The 14,265-nt window shown below is 47.5% G+C and overlaps 1 protein-coding gene across 7 annotated transcripts in view; it reads right to left on the bottom strand.

The window, feature by feature from the left end:
- Positions 1 to 14,265, bottom strand: part of SEL1L3 (SEL1L family member 3) — a 97,662-nt gene that overhangs the window by 34,514 nt on the left and 48,883 nt on the right. For all 7 annotated transcript variants that reach the window (XR_009540369.1, XM_060148398.1, XM_060148397.1 and 4 more), the window contains 4 exons: positions 13,684 to 13,895; positions 11,827 to 12,006; positions 3,398 to 3,517; positions 1,106 to 1,246 (listed from right to left, as the gene is read on the bottom strand). Coding sequence is in view for 6 of the 7 variants with exons in the window: in XM_060148398.1 (XP_060004381.1) it covers positions 1,106 to 1,246; positions 3,398 to 3,517; positions 11,827 to 12,006; positions 13,684 to 13,895 (653 nt within the window). In the remaining variant the exon portion in view is untranslated. The remainder of the gene's footprint in view (positions 1 to 1,105; positions 1,247 to 3,397; positions 3,518 to 11,826; positions 12,007 to 13,683; positions 13,896 to 14,265) is intronic.

Raw genomic sequence — 14,265 nt, 5'->3', positions numbered from 1 at the left:
TGACTACAAAGAAAAAGTCTGGGCTCTAAACTTGGAAACCGTAACAACCAATAGGTTTTAAGACTTGCAGGGCCAGAAAGGTAGCAAGAGTTATGGTTGTTAATCGGTGAGCGGCCACAGCTGTGGCTCTGGAGATGAGCCCAGCCACGTGCATCCACGTCCTTGTTTGAAGACACTCGCTCTTTGTGGGCAGCTGCCTCCTTTGGGTCTGGACGTAGAGACCAAGGGTTTCCTTACTAGAGCCAACAGCTCTTCCAAGATTGGTGAATTGATGTCTCTGCATTCAGGGGTGAAGAGCATCCCAGTCCCAGGTCTGAAACACACCAGTTGTTCAACCTTGGGCAAGTTACAAACCCTTTCTGAGCCTCTGTCACCACACATATAAACAGCTATCATAATACACCGTGATACCTACCTTGCAAAGTTGTCTCGAGGATTGAATGTGTTAATACATGTACATCAGGTAATAAGCACTGCATCAATCAATGTGAAATATTATTATTCCGTAAAGCATTTTACAGTTCTTGGAGCCCCTTCCTTAGGTTATTTCACTCCATCTGTGGTCATTACCAGTGTCTCATGAGATCGGATAAGTCCAAGGAGGCAGCTAATCGTTGCAGAGGAGAGATTTGAACTCCATCCTCTATCTCCTGGGCTAATGCTCTTCCCATCCGTCCCACTGCTCTCCTGTTGGCTTTAAACCAAGATCTTTGTATCGATCAATGGGACTGTTGGGATCCAGCCCAAACACGCACTCGGTCTTAGCTATAATTCAATGATAACTCTGCCTGATAGAGAACTTGCAGCACCTTTGGGGCTGCTGGCCGTGTACCAATCTGTAAAATATGGGTGCCTCCTCCAGAATGCCAGTTCTTGCAAAAGCAGAGAGAATCCAGGCGTCAAACCTAAGACAAATGATTAAAAACGAGACCAGGGAACTGCGTGTGACTTTGCCTTTTCAGCAAATACCCCTTTCCATCCAGACGGACAGAAGCATGTCTTAAGGTTCTTCAGTTACAGGCTCCTTGATTGCATGCCTACAGGAAACCACTTGGGAAGTCTGATAGAAATTGTGCAATTGCAGCACAAATTGAGTGATTCTTACCTTAAATAACACGATGGCATAGTCGTATATTAACGCGGGGTCCTCGGTCTCCAGGGCGCCCTTGGCGTACCACTCAACAGCCGCTTCCGGGTTCTTGGCCACGCCTTGCTGGCCCCAGAACAGCATCTGGGCCAACCGTTGCTTCAAGACAATAGCAATTTAGAATAATGACTTTCCTGTGTTATGCTTAACAAACAAGACTTTAAAAGGGGGGGAAGGCAAACCTAGTTTAAAAGGTTTTTATATTGAGAAACAAGATTTAAGTAGACACATGTTATCTTCCTCCTGGGGACAAGAGCCCTGAAGATGAACTGGTGTAAATACAAGTCATTAACACAAGTTGGAAATTGTGTGTGTGTGTGTGTGGACAGGGTGTGTGTGTGTGTGGGGTGTGTGTGTGTGGTGTATGTGAGTGGTGTGTGTGTGTGTATGTGGGTGGGGTGGGGTGGGGTGTGTGTGTGAGTGGGGTGTGTGTATGTGTGTGGGGTGTGTGTGTGTGTATGTGGGTGGGGTGTGTGTGTGTGGGTGGCGGTGGGGGTGTGTGGGGTGTGTATGTATGTGTGTGTGGGGTGTGTGTGTTTATGTGGGTGGGATGTATGTGTGTATTGTGTATGTGTATATGTGTGTGGGGTGTACGTGTGTGTGTGCGTGTATATGTGGGTGGTGTGTGTGTGTGTGTGGGGTGTGTGTGTGTATGTGGGTGGTGTGTGTGTGTGTGTGTGTTTGTCTGTGAAGGACTCTATTGGGCCCAGGCCAGAGCTGATGGATCAACCACACTGTTTCCTCTCGTGAAATGCCCTCTCCTTGGGAGGTACTGTGCATCCTCTTGGCCCAGTGACCAGCATGGAGGCCTGTGCACATCCATATCAGGGCATCTCCCTACAGCACTATCCCAGCATCTGTCTACATGGCTGGCTCCACCATTAGACTCAGTCGAAGCTGGGGGTCTTTGGGGGTAGGGATCTCAAGACGTTATTTGTCTGCCCTTGTGCCCCCAGCTCCCACCCAGCAGAACTCAACAGAAACTCATAGAAGCAACGCAACAAAGATTTGCTGAATGAAGGAGGGAAGAAGGGTCTTTGTTAGGAATGTTCACGCAAGCTCTGGAGCACCCATGAAATCTGGTAGCAGCATTTCCTGAACTATGCACTGGAATTCCTTCCTGGACTAGAGAGACTGCAGGCTGGGACAGAGCCCAAGACAGAGCCACAGGCAACACTGTTATCATTCTGGTCCCTTGGGGGCCTTGATTTTCTTTCCTTCTTTCTACTTCTCCTCTCATCTCCTTCTCTTCCATCCTCCACCCCCCAAAAGAAAACCTCACAACTTCCAGGAGCGCATCTTCTGAGATGCTAGGAAGACCTCTAAGGAGGGGTGGGAGACCCGCTACTACAGGGTCTCTGAAGTGTTTGTCAATGCGTTCTTTGGTTTTCTTTCTCTTTCCCATCTCTGGTCTTCTGCCTGCTTAGCAGACCCAGAGCAGAGGCTCTTCCTGACACTGTGCTCACTGGGAACACAAAGCAAAAGCTAAATCCATCCTTAGGGAAGGAGGTTTCCTTCCTCCAGTGCAATCAGCCTTAACTGGCTCCCATAAGGACTTTTCTTCATAGTGAAATCAGGGCAAGAAGTAGATGGGGTGGGGGTGGGGGTCCTCCCAGCCCTCTGCCCTTTCTTGTATCTCTTACAGGTCTATCCAAAAGACAAAACATGTTCAAGAGACAAGGTCGATCTTTTTGGTCTTACACGCAACACAGATTTTCTATTATTCTCCTAGCTGATTTTGTGGCCTTCTTCTCGATGCCCACCTCATCTCTCCTGCACTCCAAGATGCTTCTTTTTCTTTCTATCTGATGCACTAAAATGTCTGATGGTAGTCTTAGGACTGATCATAAATATTGTGGCTCTCTCTCCTCTGGGTCTGGTTGGACTACATTTCCGGCTCACTCAGGTCAAGAGTGACCAGCTGACCTCCTTTGGCCGATGAAATGTGAGAAATGACTCGTGCCCCTTCTGAGCAGAAGCGATAAGACTCGGCCTGTGATGTGTCGCGGCGTCATCCTGAGTCAATGGCTTTGGAAGCATGTTTTGGTGAAGCCTCTGTTAGCTTGGCCTCCTGGGGGACTATAAGAGCAGAGCCCATGCCACCCCCATTGGACATGTAGTGAGAACAACAGAGAACAACAATACACTGGTGTTGTGTTAAGCCACTAGGTTTGGGATACTTTATTATCATGGTGTAACCTGGTCTGTCGTGGCTGAGAGACTTTCCAAAACTGTGGAACGCATTTTTACCTGAGCTGCCGCATTGCCTCGAGTAGCTTCATGCTTCAGCCACATGAAGACGTCTCCGTCTTCTTTGGTTTGTACCTTGAGAATTTCATCATCTTTTAGTCGAATTGTCTCAACGTATGCCTAAAAGGGAAGGAAGGAAGAAAAGAAGGAGGGAAGGAAGGGAGGGAGGGAGGAAAGGAGGGGAGAAGAAGGGAGAATGAAAATATCCAGATGGTATGGGCATGCAAGACATGACATTATTCCTAACGCAGCAACTGCTCAAGTAAAAACTATATGACTAATTGAAATATGAGGTGTGTCCACAGAGCCCTGAGATCAAATTCTTTTTTAAATGAACGGATCACACGTCCTATATCTAAATGGGTATTTTTGTTCCTATCAAAGTGTTTTCCTTGGGAGGACAAAATTTATTCCACTTCCTCTTCCATCGCTCAAGCTAGTTCGGAAGTCCACCTCTGCGCTGCCGATTGCAGAGCCAGAGTACACGGCATCCCAAAAAGTAAATCAATATTTTCTAAGTATAACCTTATTATTTTTTTATTCGAAAGCGTCATTATCCTGCATGACTCAACCCTTTTCATTTAGCAGGCTCAGCCTCCAATATCTTTCGGCTATTTCAAAATGAAATCTACACTGAAAAGAGGGTATATTAACTCCGAAGATGTGAACGAGAACGTGCCAGGGGCTCCGAAGAGGAACCCAAGGGAAAGTCCACAAAACGCTTTGAATTTGCACACAGCCTCCCAGGTATCTGCCTCCTTTGAAGAAAATAAGACTCATTTTTATGTCTAAATTGTGGCTGTTTATCCAAAAACTGGCCTTGTTGTTTGACAGTCTCCCCTTCTATATGATGAACGCTATCTAACGGTACCAGGAGCGCCTGGGAAGGGCTTCAAGGCCACAAGCAGATGGTGAAAAAAATGGATCTGGATGTGTTGGGGAAGAAGCCTTAGAGGACAAGGAGCCAGGCCTGATTTCCCTTCTGACCCTTTCTGTTTGTCAGTGAAGAAAATGACTTAGATTCACAAGCACTAGCCTGTAGCCCATTCCTGAGAGGGTCACCCAGCCCATGTGGAGCCAAAGGTACCTCTCAGGGGCAGTAGCGGGCAGGCTTGGGGACAGAGCTAGGAACCCAGTGGTATCAATTCCTGCTGGAGGTCTAACCTTGAGACGCCTCCCAGCAAACAGCAACAATTGGAATAAGGATGCCCACCAACTTTGACTGAAACCAAGTATGTGCGAGGTGTTCAACAAAGGTTTTTCTCACTTAATCCTCACAGCAGGGCTGTGGCCCAAATATCGGTGTCTTCAAATTATTTGTAAAGAAACTGAAGCTCAGAAGGTGAGACCATGAACTCAAGGTCACACTGTAGAGCTAGCCCTGGAAGCCAGGTTGGTCTGACTCCAAAGACAGGCTCTGATGGGCTCCCCCATGATGTCGCCCTCTAGCGGGAAGGCCCTGGAATCCTGGGCTGAAGCTCAGGCTGCTAGAACAATAGAATTCTCAGCTAGAAGTTTTTCGTTCAACTGGAGAGTTTGGGTGTTTTGATTTGGGGTTAATTTCCTTCTTCTCCTTATTTTGTTCCTTCCTCCTTAACTTTGTCATGGGACTTGAATGAAACACAGAACACATGAAGCCAGAGTTTCTGTCCTGCAAGGATTTATACGCTTTGGTGTTTCTGCTACTCTCTGGCCGTGGTAATATCATAATCACCAGCAAGAACTGTGTGCGGTGACCAATTGCTTGGCCCAGAATGACTCACTGAATCTTTGCAATCTTACAAGACAGTCACCATCAATATCCCCATTTCACAGATGTGGAAACTGAGGCCCAGAAAGGTTAAGTAACTTACCTACGTTCTTCAAACTTTGGAATCAAACCCAGGCTGGCTGGCTGTGGGGCCCATAGTCCTCACCTAGCTGCACCACCCTGTGAATGACTCATGCATCTGGGAGAAGCAGATGGGGGCTGTTTCATTGTCTCCCCTTATACATAATGAACTCCATCTAACAGTGTCGTGAGAGGGGTCTTGGCAAAGGCCATGTCTGCAGGGGACCTGGGCAACCATGCATCACTCTGAAGAAGGAGCTCTTTTATCTTTTTTTTTTTTTTTCCTGTACGCGGGCCTCTCACTACTGTGGCCTCTCCTGTTGTGGAGCACAGGCTCCGGACGCGCAGGCTCAGGGGCCATGGCTCACGGGCCCAGCCACTCCGCAGCACGTGGGATCTTCCCGGACCGGGGCGCAAACCCGTGTCCCCTGCATCGGCAGGCGGACTCTCAACCACTGCGCCACCAGGGAAGCCCATCTTTTGTCTTTTATATCACTGTCTCCTGACCTAGTCCCTTCCTGCTTCCCTGGGTAGCACCATTGAGCTTTGCAGTAGAGCAGGGCCATTAAGAGCACAACTTTTCACATCAGACCCAGTGGACATGAATTCTAACTCACCACTAACTACTTGTGGGCCTTGGGCCACTGACTTTATTTATTTGAGCCTTAGTTTCTATATCCATAAAAATGAAGCTTAGAGTGGTGTCTGCTACATCAAAAGCACTCCACCTATTAGCCATTATTTTTTATAGTGTGAAGAGTTAGTAACATCCAGGTTCGAATCTAGGCTCCACTACTCATTTGCTGTGTGACTTTGGGCAAGTTCTTTGGCTTCCCTGAGTCTCGGTTGCCCCATCTGTATAATGGGAACAATACTTGTACTGACCTCATAGAGTTGCATGAGAGTTAAATGAGATTGTTTGTGAAGATCTTAGCAGAGCATCTGGCATTTGGGAAGCCCTCAGGAATGGTAACTCGTCATTTTTTAGGTCTTTAGTTCATTCTATCATGTAAAGAGCTGATAGCAGTTTAGAATGTTAGCCCTCCTATTGGTATTTGCAGTTTTGTACAGCTCAAAGCCTTACATTGGGGGGATGAGGATCTAGCTAAGAGAATTCGGTGCTTTTGAAGATGGAAGGGACAGATTTGAGGAGGGAGTGCTGGGGCTGGAAACATTTGAGAGCGTCCACATTGTGTGCTGAGGTCCACTCAACACACATCATATGACTAATTTATACATGCTATAAACTATGTGAGGTGCAGACAGTCTGGCAGTGTTTACAGGTGAAAAAGCTGTGCAGAGACAGACAAGTGAGTGGGATTATCCAAGATTTTATACCCGGTGAATGCAGACCTGGGACCTGAACCAGGCAAACTGGCCCTGGAGCCACACCACAGCTGCCTGCCACACCTGGGCCGGTGGCTGTGTCTTCACAGCTCTGGGGTCCCCTGAGTGGCATCCAGCACGTCAGAGCCGCACGTCCCAGGCCTTCCGTGAAAGCCAACCATCTACAAAGACATCTGACGAAGGAACAACCCCTAAAAGGGAGCGGTGTTGGGTTGTTCATCATCAAACATTTTGAGACCAGGGAATGATGCGTCTCATGGGAAAGTGACCAATCCCAGAAGAAGCTTTGGTGTGGAGAAGGGACGGTGGGGACCATGGTGGGGGGCAGAGCTGGGGAGAGTGTGACAGGGACTCAGAGTCCCAGACTGACCAGTTCTGGAATCTTCTGTGCCTGCCCGGGGAGCTGGATTGTTTTTGTTGCTGTGTTGTAAAATCAACGTCTCTAGAATGAGCAGTTCATAGCCTATACGGTAGGGTTAAAACCGGCTGACCAGGTTAGAGGAGGTCCAATGTCCAGAGACTCTACAGTCCTCAGATGCCCCTGGACCCAGTGTCAGAGAAGGCATCACACTGTCCTACAGACACTGACTCTTCATACGCTTTACTTCCTTTCTCTCCGCTCAGCCTATAGGCTGCAAGGGCAGTGTTCACATCATATCAGCTGTCTGCAATCAATCACAGGAAAGGCAGGATGGAGCGCAGAGCAGGGAGGGAGTAGGGAGGGTGAAGGATGTGGTGGAATTTGGACCTGGAGAGAAAAGGCTGTCAGCAACCTCCCATTTTCTGGAGCGTCTGCATTCTCTGAAGTCGTGAACTATAACACTCCAGCCAGTGTTCCTGGGAACTCAGGAGCAGGGCAGTTTCAGAGCCTACACTTAAACCACTCCTTCCTTCAGGGCCTGTAGACACCACCACGAGGAACCTGCCTCTTAGGGTGTTTAAAATCAGCTATAGGGCTTCCCTGGTGGCGCAGTGGTTGAGAGTCCGCTTGCCGATGCAGGGGACATGGGTTCGTGCCCCGGTCTGGGAAGATCCCACATGCCGCGGAGCGGCTGGGCCCGTGAGCCATGGCCGCTAAGCCTGCGCGTCCGGAGCCTGTGCTCAGCAATGGGAGAGACCACAGCAGTGAGAGGCCCGTGTACCGCAAAAAAAAAAAAAAAAAAAATCAGCTATAATGTTTGGCTCCCAGTGCGGGGGTGTAAGTTTTCTTTGTTGAAATTTAACATTTTAGGGATTTTAAAGTAAGAATGGAGGAATATCAGGTGTAATGATGGAGAGACAGGGAAGCAAGTACCCACGATTCCCCAAACGGGCTGCTCCTCATACAAAGGCGGTGCTGAATGCAAGAGGGGCAGAGTTGAAAGCACTGGTTGCAACAAAAAGCACCAGAGAATCAACGGGACGTGATCGCTTTGTGTTCATCACTGGATACACGGCCCTCTCGTGCTGTCCACCATCCCATCAGTAAACAGTGAGTGCCAACTACATGTCAAGCACAGGGCTGGTCACTGGGGTCACCGACGTGAACAGACAAGGTGCCTGTCTCGGGGAGCTCACGGTCTGCTGGGAGAGCTGTCTCCGAGACCTGTACACAGCACCCGTCCTAGAGCAACGGCGGGGATGTGCCCGGGTGCCATGGCGGCATAGCAAAGGGAAGATCCAAGCAGGTGGTGGTGTCTGAGCCCAGCATCCTAGTAGGAGTGGGGGGTCAGGAGGCAGGAAAAGCGGGGTGGGAGTGGAGAAAGCAAACCAGGCAGAGGAGATTGAGCAGGGCCAGGAATTGTGGACAGCACGGTGTGACCAAAAGCTTGGCATTGCCAGGGTGGGCAGGCCAAACATGGAATCGCTGAGAGCTGAGGTTGGGGAAGCAGAGAGAAACCGGATCAAGGAACTTCTCCTATGCCAAGTGATGAGCTGGACTTAGTGCTTCCGGGTCAGTACTTCTCAATGCTGACTGCACGTTACGCCCATCTGAGGAGCTATTTAAATATACACGTGCACATAGACATATATACGCCTATTATATGCCTGGACCCTCCCTCTGTCACTTCAATAGGACTGTGGGTGGAGCCTGTGCAGAGGTATTTTCTGAGTGCCCACGTGATTCTGATGTGCAGTCAGGTTGAGAACCTCCACTGCTGACAGCCGTCTTTGGCCTCCGTGGGAAGAAAATGGGAAGGGACAAGTCTGGCAACAGAAAGGCCAGTTAGGAGGTGAATTCATTTGCCAGGACTCTGCCGTAACAAAACGCCACGGACTGCAGGGTTTAAACCATAGAAATTAATTTTCTCACACTTCTGGAGGCTGGAAGTCCAAGATCAAGACGCTGGCAGGTTTAGTTTCTTCTGAGGCCCCTCTCCTTAGCTTGTGTCCTCACGTGGCTGTCCCCCTGTTTCATCTACGTCCCAATCTCCTCTTCTTGTGAGAACACCAGTCATACTGGAGTAGGGCCACTAATGACCGCATTTAACTTAATCCTCACTTCAAAGGTCCGAGCTCCAAATGCAGTGTCCCATTCTGAGGGACTGGGGGTGAGGGCTTCAACATATGAATGTAGGGGTCAATTCATTCCATAACTCAGAGTAGAACAGGAGGCTGTCAGAGTCACTCAGGGGAGAGATGATGGAGAGCTGCATGTAATGCTGTTGGGGATTAGAGCTGGTAGGGTGATGGGCAGATCAAAGGTGACTCCCCCGTTGCTGGCATGGACAACGGTGTCATTGGTTGAGGTGTCTGTGGGGAATAGAGAGGAGGAGGTGGTGTGTTCCCTTTGTGGTATGTTACGATTGCAGATGGGGGTTTTAAGAAAGACCTCAGCCTGAGAATAAGATGTGCATGTCATCCATATGTGGAGGGCAGTTGAAACCAGGGATGTTGATGAGACCCCCTGCCCTCTAGAAGGTGTAGACAGAGAAGGCTGAGGACCAAACCTTTCAGAAGAGCAAACTGAGATGCGAAGAGAATTAAAGGAATCCATTTGTGATTAAGCCACAAAAACAAACCAAAAATAAAAAAAACGCCTATCATCTTCTTTCTCTTGAACCTGAAGCAGAGTCCCCCTAAATCATAAAGAAGTAACATGAAGCAAGATTATGAATAAAGAAGATAAAGTTGATGGGAACCACGAGTTACATAAAAGAGAAAATGAAACAAGAATCAAGAAAGAAGTTACTGACGGATCCTTGGTTTGTTAATTAGGGGTCTGGCTTCCCACATCTCCTCATTTGTTATGTGCTGCTGGTGAATTAATAGATCTCTCAACAAAAGGACATTTCAATCAATGTATGACACCTGCTTAAATTCTCAAGAAACCATTAATTACACATTCTTAAGAAAATGAGCTATGACACAACTCTTCTAACTGTATAATTCCTATCTATGATTCTTGATCACACGACTTTCCAGCTGCAGGATGGATCTTCTCTATTCATCTTCTCTGGTTCTGACCAATTAAACATTTTCTTTCATAATCATAACACTTCATGGGCCAAATCTTCAAAAGAAAAGGCGCTTGTTAGCAACATACCATCTCCCCTTGCTAAGTTATGCTGAATTAGAATTCCTAAAAGTATAATATATACATACAGGGCTTTATGAACACATTCAGGCTTAGCAGAACAATGGCAATATTATTTTGCGGCTTGATTTTGTTTGAATGTGTTTTCAGAAGAATTCTTTAAAAAAAGCCTTTATCAATTAATAAATAAATTCCTGTCAAACTGAGGTCAGATTTTGCACACAGCCTATATATGCTGAGAGAATACAGATGACAATGCTAAGAGTGTGTAAGTTTATTCAGAAGAAATCATTATTTTCTAAAAGAATTAGAATGTCTATACAGACAGCCTTTGGGCATTTTATAGCTTGATTCGTGTTTAATGTTCACTGACAACATGTATCTTTGAGTCATTTATTTCATAACTGTACAGTGGCCACTGTAGATTTCTTTTCCAGAAACCATTCATTTCCAATGATCAAAGCACAAGTTTCCTCCACTGGGGGTTTCTGACTGCAATACAGGAGCAGCACAGGGAAGAGTGAACGGTCTGGTTCCTAGTTAGCTGCTCTGCCTAAAATTCCACAATCCTGTTATCCATCCAGACTCACCAAGCATAAGGGAGAAAATTAAGGGTTTATGACCTAAACCAGGGCCAAATCTGACCATGCAGTAACCTCCTGTCTATGGCGGCACAAACCCAGGCACCCCACCGGTTTATATATTGTCTTCGGCAGAGTTGAGTAGTTGCAATAGTGACCGTGAAAGCAGAGCCTAAGATATTTACTGTCTGGTCTTTTGCAGAAAAACATCGCCACCTCCTGGTACAGACTACTTGCACTTAACTCAACTACCTCAACTGCTGTGACCATCAAAACATCTTAAAGCCATTCTGAAGAAAGAGATACAGAAAAATGCATGCCAAGAAGCCAACCACGTCATAGTCTACTCCTGCTGGATGCAAATTACATCATCTAAAGGCAGCTTTCTTTTTATTCTTACACTGTCACCTTTATACACCCTTTTATTCATGGTCCCCCAAACAAACCGTCAGTTGGTCCAATGTAACACATTGTTTTCTGGGCAGATGTGAACCACTGATTTCTTTGCCTAATGAGTCAATAAGACGTGGGAACCCGCAAAATTAGGGGCTGGAGTTAGTGCCCTTCTTCCAGTCCTTAATCCAGGATGGGGCAGGATCTTCAAACATCGCCTGCTGTCCATCACCTGTGAGCACTGAGGCTCATGTGATGGGCAGACGCTTCTCAAGGTGTCCGGCAGCGGGAACGCAGCTAGGGATGGAGCGTCTTCGTTATGGAGACCTCGCTTGCTTGTGACGTATTGAGGAGCTCTTGGCTTACTGCCCTCGCTTAATTTGACTAACATCTCCAGACCCCACCACTCTCACGTGGTTTTGGAACAAAGACAAAATGCCTATGTTTCTGGTACACATTTTTTTCAAAATCAAAATCTGTCCAGGGCCATTATCTACCCTCCCCATACCGGTCCTCTCACTCATGAAAAGCTTTTCACGCTTTTCACGCATAGATATAGGATGGTCCTTGCATTCAGCCTGAGAACACACTGAGGAAATATGAATTGCAGAATGCAAGAAAGCTTTTCTCTCCATTGGATTATGCCTGTACTCTACAGGACAGCGAATAAACCAGCCACAGGTGCAGACGCTTAATAAAACTGTTCAGGAAGCTCTAGTAAGCAGGGCCATAACCGTTTCCACCCACTTCTGCCTCGTACCTGATCTCCTTGTAGCGTGTGCTGGTCAAGGGGTGTCTTGGTGGCAATGTTGCTGTAGTAGGCGTAGGACAACTCCCAGTCCAAGGGGTAGTGATCAATACCCTGGTAGTGTTTGTACCCAAGGTTCATCGAAGACAGCCTCTCACTGCCCTGGCCTCCAACCAAACTATACAACATGCCCTGTTAAGAAGAAATGGACAGTGTTCACAAGATTATAGAAAAGGGTCATAAAATCCTCAACATAGAAAGGTCATCTGGCCTCACCTCTACGTATGAGCCTAGTCATTCCAGAAACCAGTTAACATGCCTTTTTTTTTTTTTTTTTTTTGCAGTACACGGCCCTCTCGCTGTTGTGGCCTCTCCCGTTGTGGAGTACAGGCTCCGGACGCGCAGGCCCAGCGGCCATGGCTCACGGGCCCAGCCGTTCCGCGGCATGTGGGATCTTCCCGGACCAGGGCACGAACCTGTCTCCCCTGCATCGGCAGGCGGACTCTCAACCACTGTGCCACCAGGGAAGCCCCTAACATGCCTTTTTTAAAAACGTTAGAAAAGAAGACCCAAGAGCTTTCTAATGGCTATCTGTCCTTCTCAATGTCTAACAGCTGAAAATTCCTTTGACCTTTTCTCAGTGAAGATTGGGAGTCCTCCCCTGACTTATCTCACAGCATCTCTTTGTGTATCTGACAACTGTTCTAAGGACCTTGGTCCACTTCGGTCAGATGATCTGAATAGTGGGCCACGTCCCAACCTCACACTCTCAGAACGCTAGTGTTGGGAAGGGTCTTTAGAGATCGACTGGTCCAACCATCTCATTTCAGAGTTGAGGCAACAGAGGCTCAGCAAGTTGAAGTCATATGTCCTTGGTCAACCAGCTATTTTGTGACAGAGACGGGGCTAGAACCTTCTACCCTCTTCCACCTCGGTGGGGACTGCCTCAGGGACTTGGGAAAGCATGCCATCAACCATGAGCTTCTACAGCCAGAGACACACACAAAGAAGTCAAGTGAAAGGAACACAGAGCCACCTGGGAAGGTCTGAACAGTCTGAGTCTCTTCAGATCCAGGATGAACAATCCCATGAGCACAAACAAAACACTAAAAGTGACCAGGGACCGTTTAGCAGCACTTCTAAAAATGCGATTCCAAATGTTAGGCAAGTTGCATAATAAATTTGGATTCAATACCACAAAACCGTCTAGTATGACATTTATTTTAATGACAGGAGGCTGGATGTGACAATACTTTGCTTAGAGGTCCAAATGATTTCACTCAGCTAAAACGTCGTACAGGATGCTGGACCCACAGCCAGGATAGTTACAAGAATTGGGTAAGAGGCACCTGTTCTTGAATGACTGGGATTCTGGTAAGCCTTGCCCAAACTATTCCTTAGACAGTATACCAATCATATCCCCTGCTGTGTCTAGAAATGGATAAAGTGCCCTTTTTCACTCACTGACGGCGGGAGATCCCATATTTAACACAGCCTTAGGCTGTTTTTCTTGAGTGTAAAGTTTTTTTTTGGTTTGTTTGTTTGTTTTGCGGTACTCGGGCCTCTCACGGTTGTGGCCTCTCCTGTTGTGGAGCACAGGCTCCGGACGCGCAGGCTCAGCGGCCATGGCTCACGGGCCTAGCCGCTCCGCGGCATGCGGGATCTTCCCGGACTGGGGCACGAACCCGCGTCCCCTGAATCGGCAGGCAGACTCTCAACCACTGCGTCACCAGGGAAGCCCAGAGTGTAAAGTTTTTAAAGGACTCCAGGGAAAATGAACATGCCCAGTTCCACCCATTTGCAGAGTATATTTACTCTGCAAATATAAGGCAGGTAACTGATGTTCCTGGAGCCTGTGAAATACTCTACCTGCAGCTGATCCCGAGGCACATTTAATCCAGTTTCATAAAAGACTGCGAGGTAGTAGGATGCTTTATGGTATCCACAGCAGCTGGCATCCATCAGAAAGGGGACGACAGAGCTAATTTGGTGAAGACCATCAACAATGGAAAGTCTCTTTACAGCCTTCTCGAATATCCGCCCACCAATTTCTAATACGGATTCACTTTGGTTCCTCAGCACTGTAAATAACACAATTCACAGAACACACAATTAACTGCCATGGGGTCGACAAAATAAGTGGGAACAGCCAACTAAATCACCTGAGTTATTACTATGGTTGGTCCTGCAGTGACTTGATATATACCAGCTTCTGGGGAGGTAAATCAAACCCGTTGCGGGTGTCATTCTGTGAACAGCTTTTCCTTTGGCACTAAATGACAGCCTAGTATCCTGGAGGAAAGGATGTGCCTTCTATAGCTGAGAGAGCGTCTCAAGAGAGTAATTTACCCAGTGTAACTCACCACCAAGTCAGGACCACCGTAACTGCCAGAGAGATTTTTTTTTTTCCCCTCTAAGACTCTGAAGGAGGGTGTGTTTTATCTCAGAAAT

Source organism: Lagenorhynchus albirostris, chromosome 4 (assembly GCF_949774975.1).
Source record: "Lagenorhynchus albirostris chromosome 4, mLagAlb1.1, whole genome shotgun sequence".
NCBI classification, from domain to species: Eukaryota; Metazoa; Chordata; class Mammalia; order Artiodactyla; family Delphinidae; genus Lagenorhynchus; species Lagenorhynchus albirostris.
Note: the sequence above shows the minus strand (reverse complement) of the source record. Positions and strands in the feature narration are given on the sequence as shown.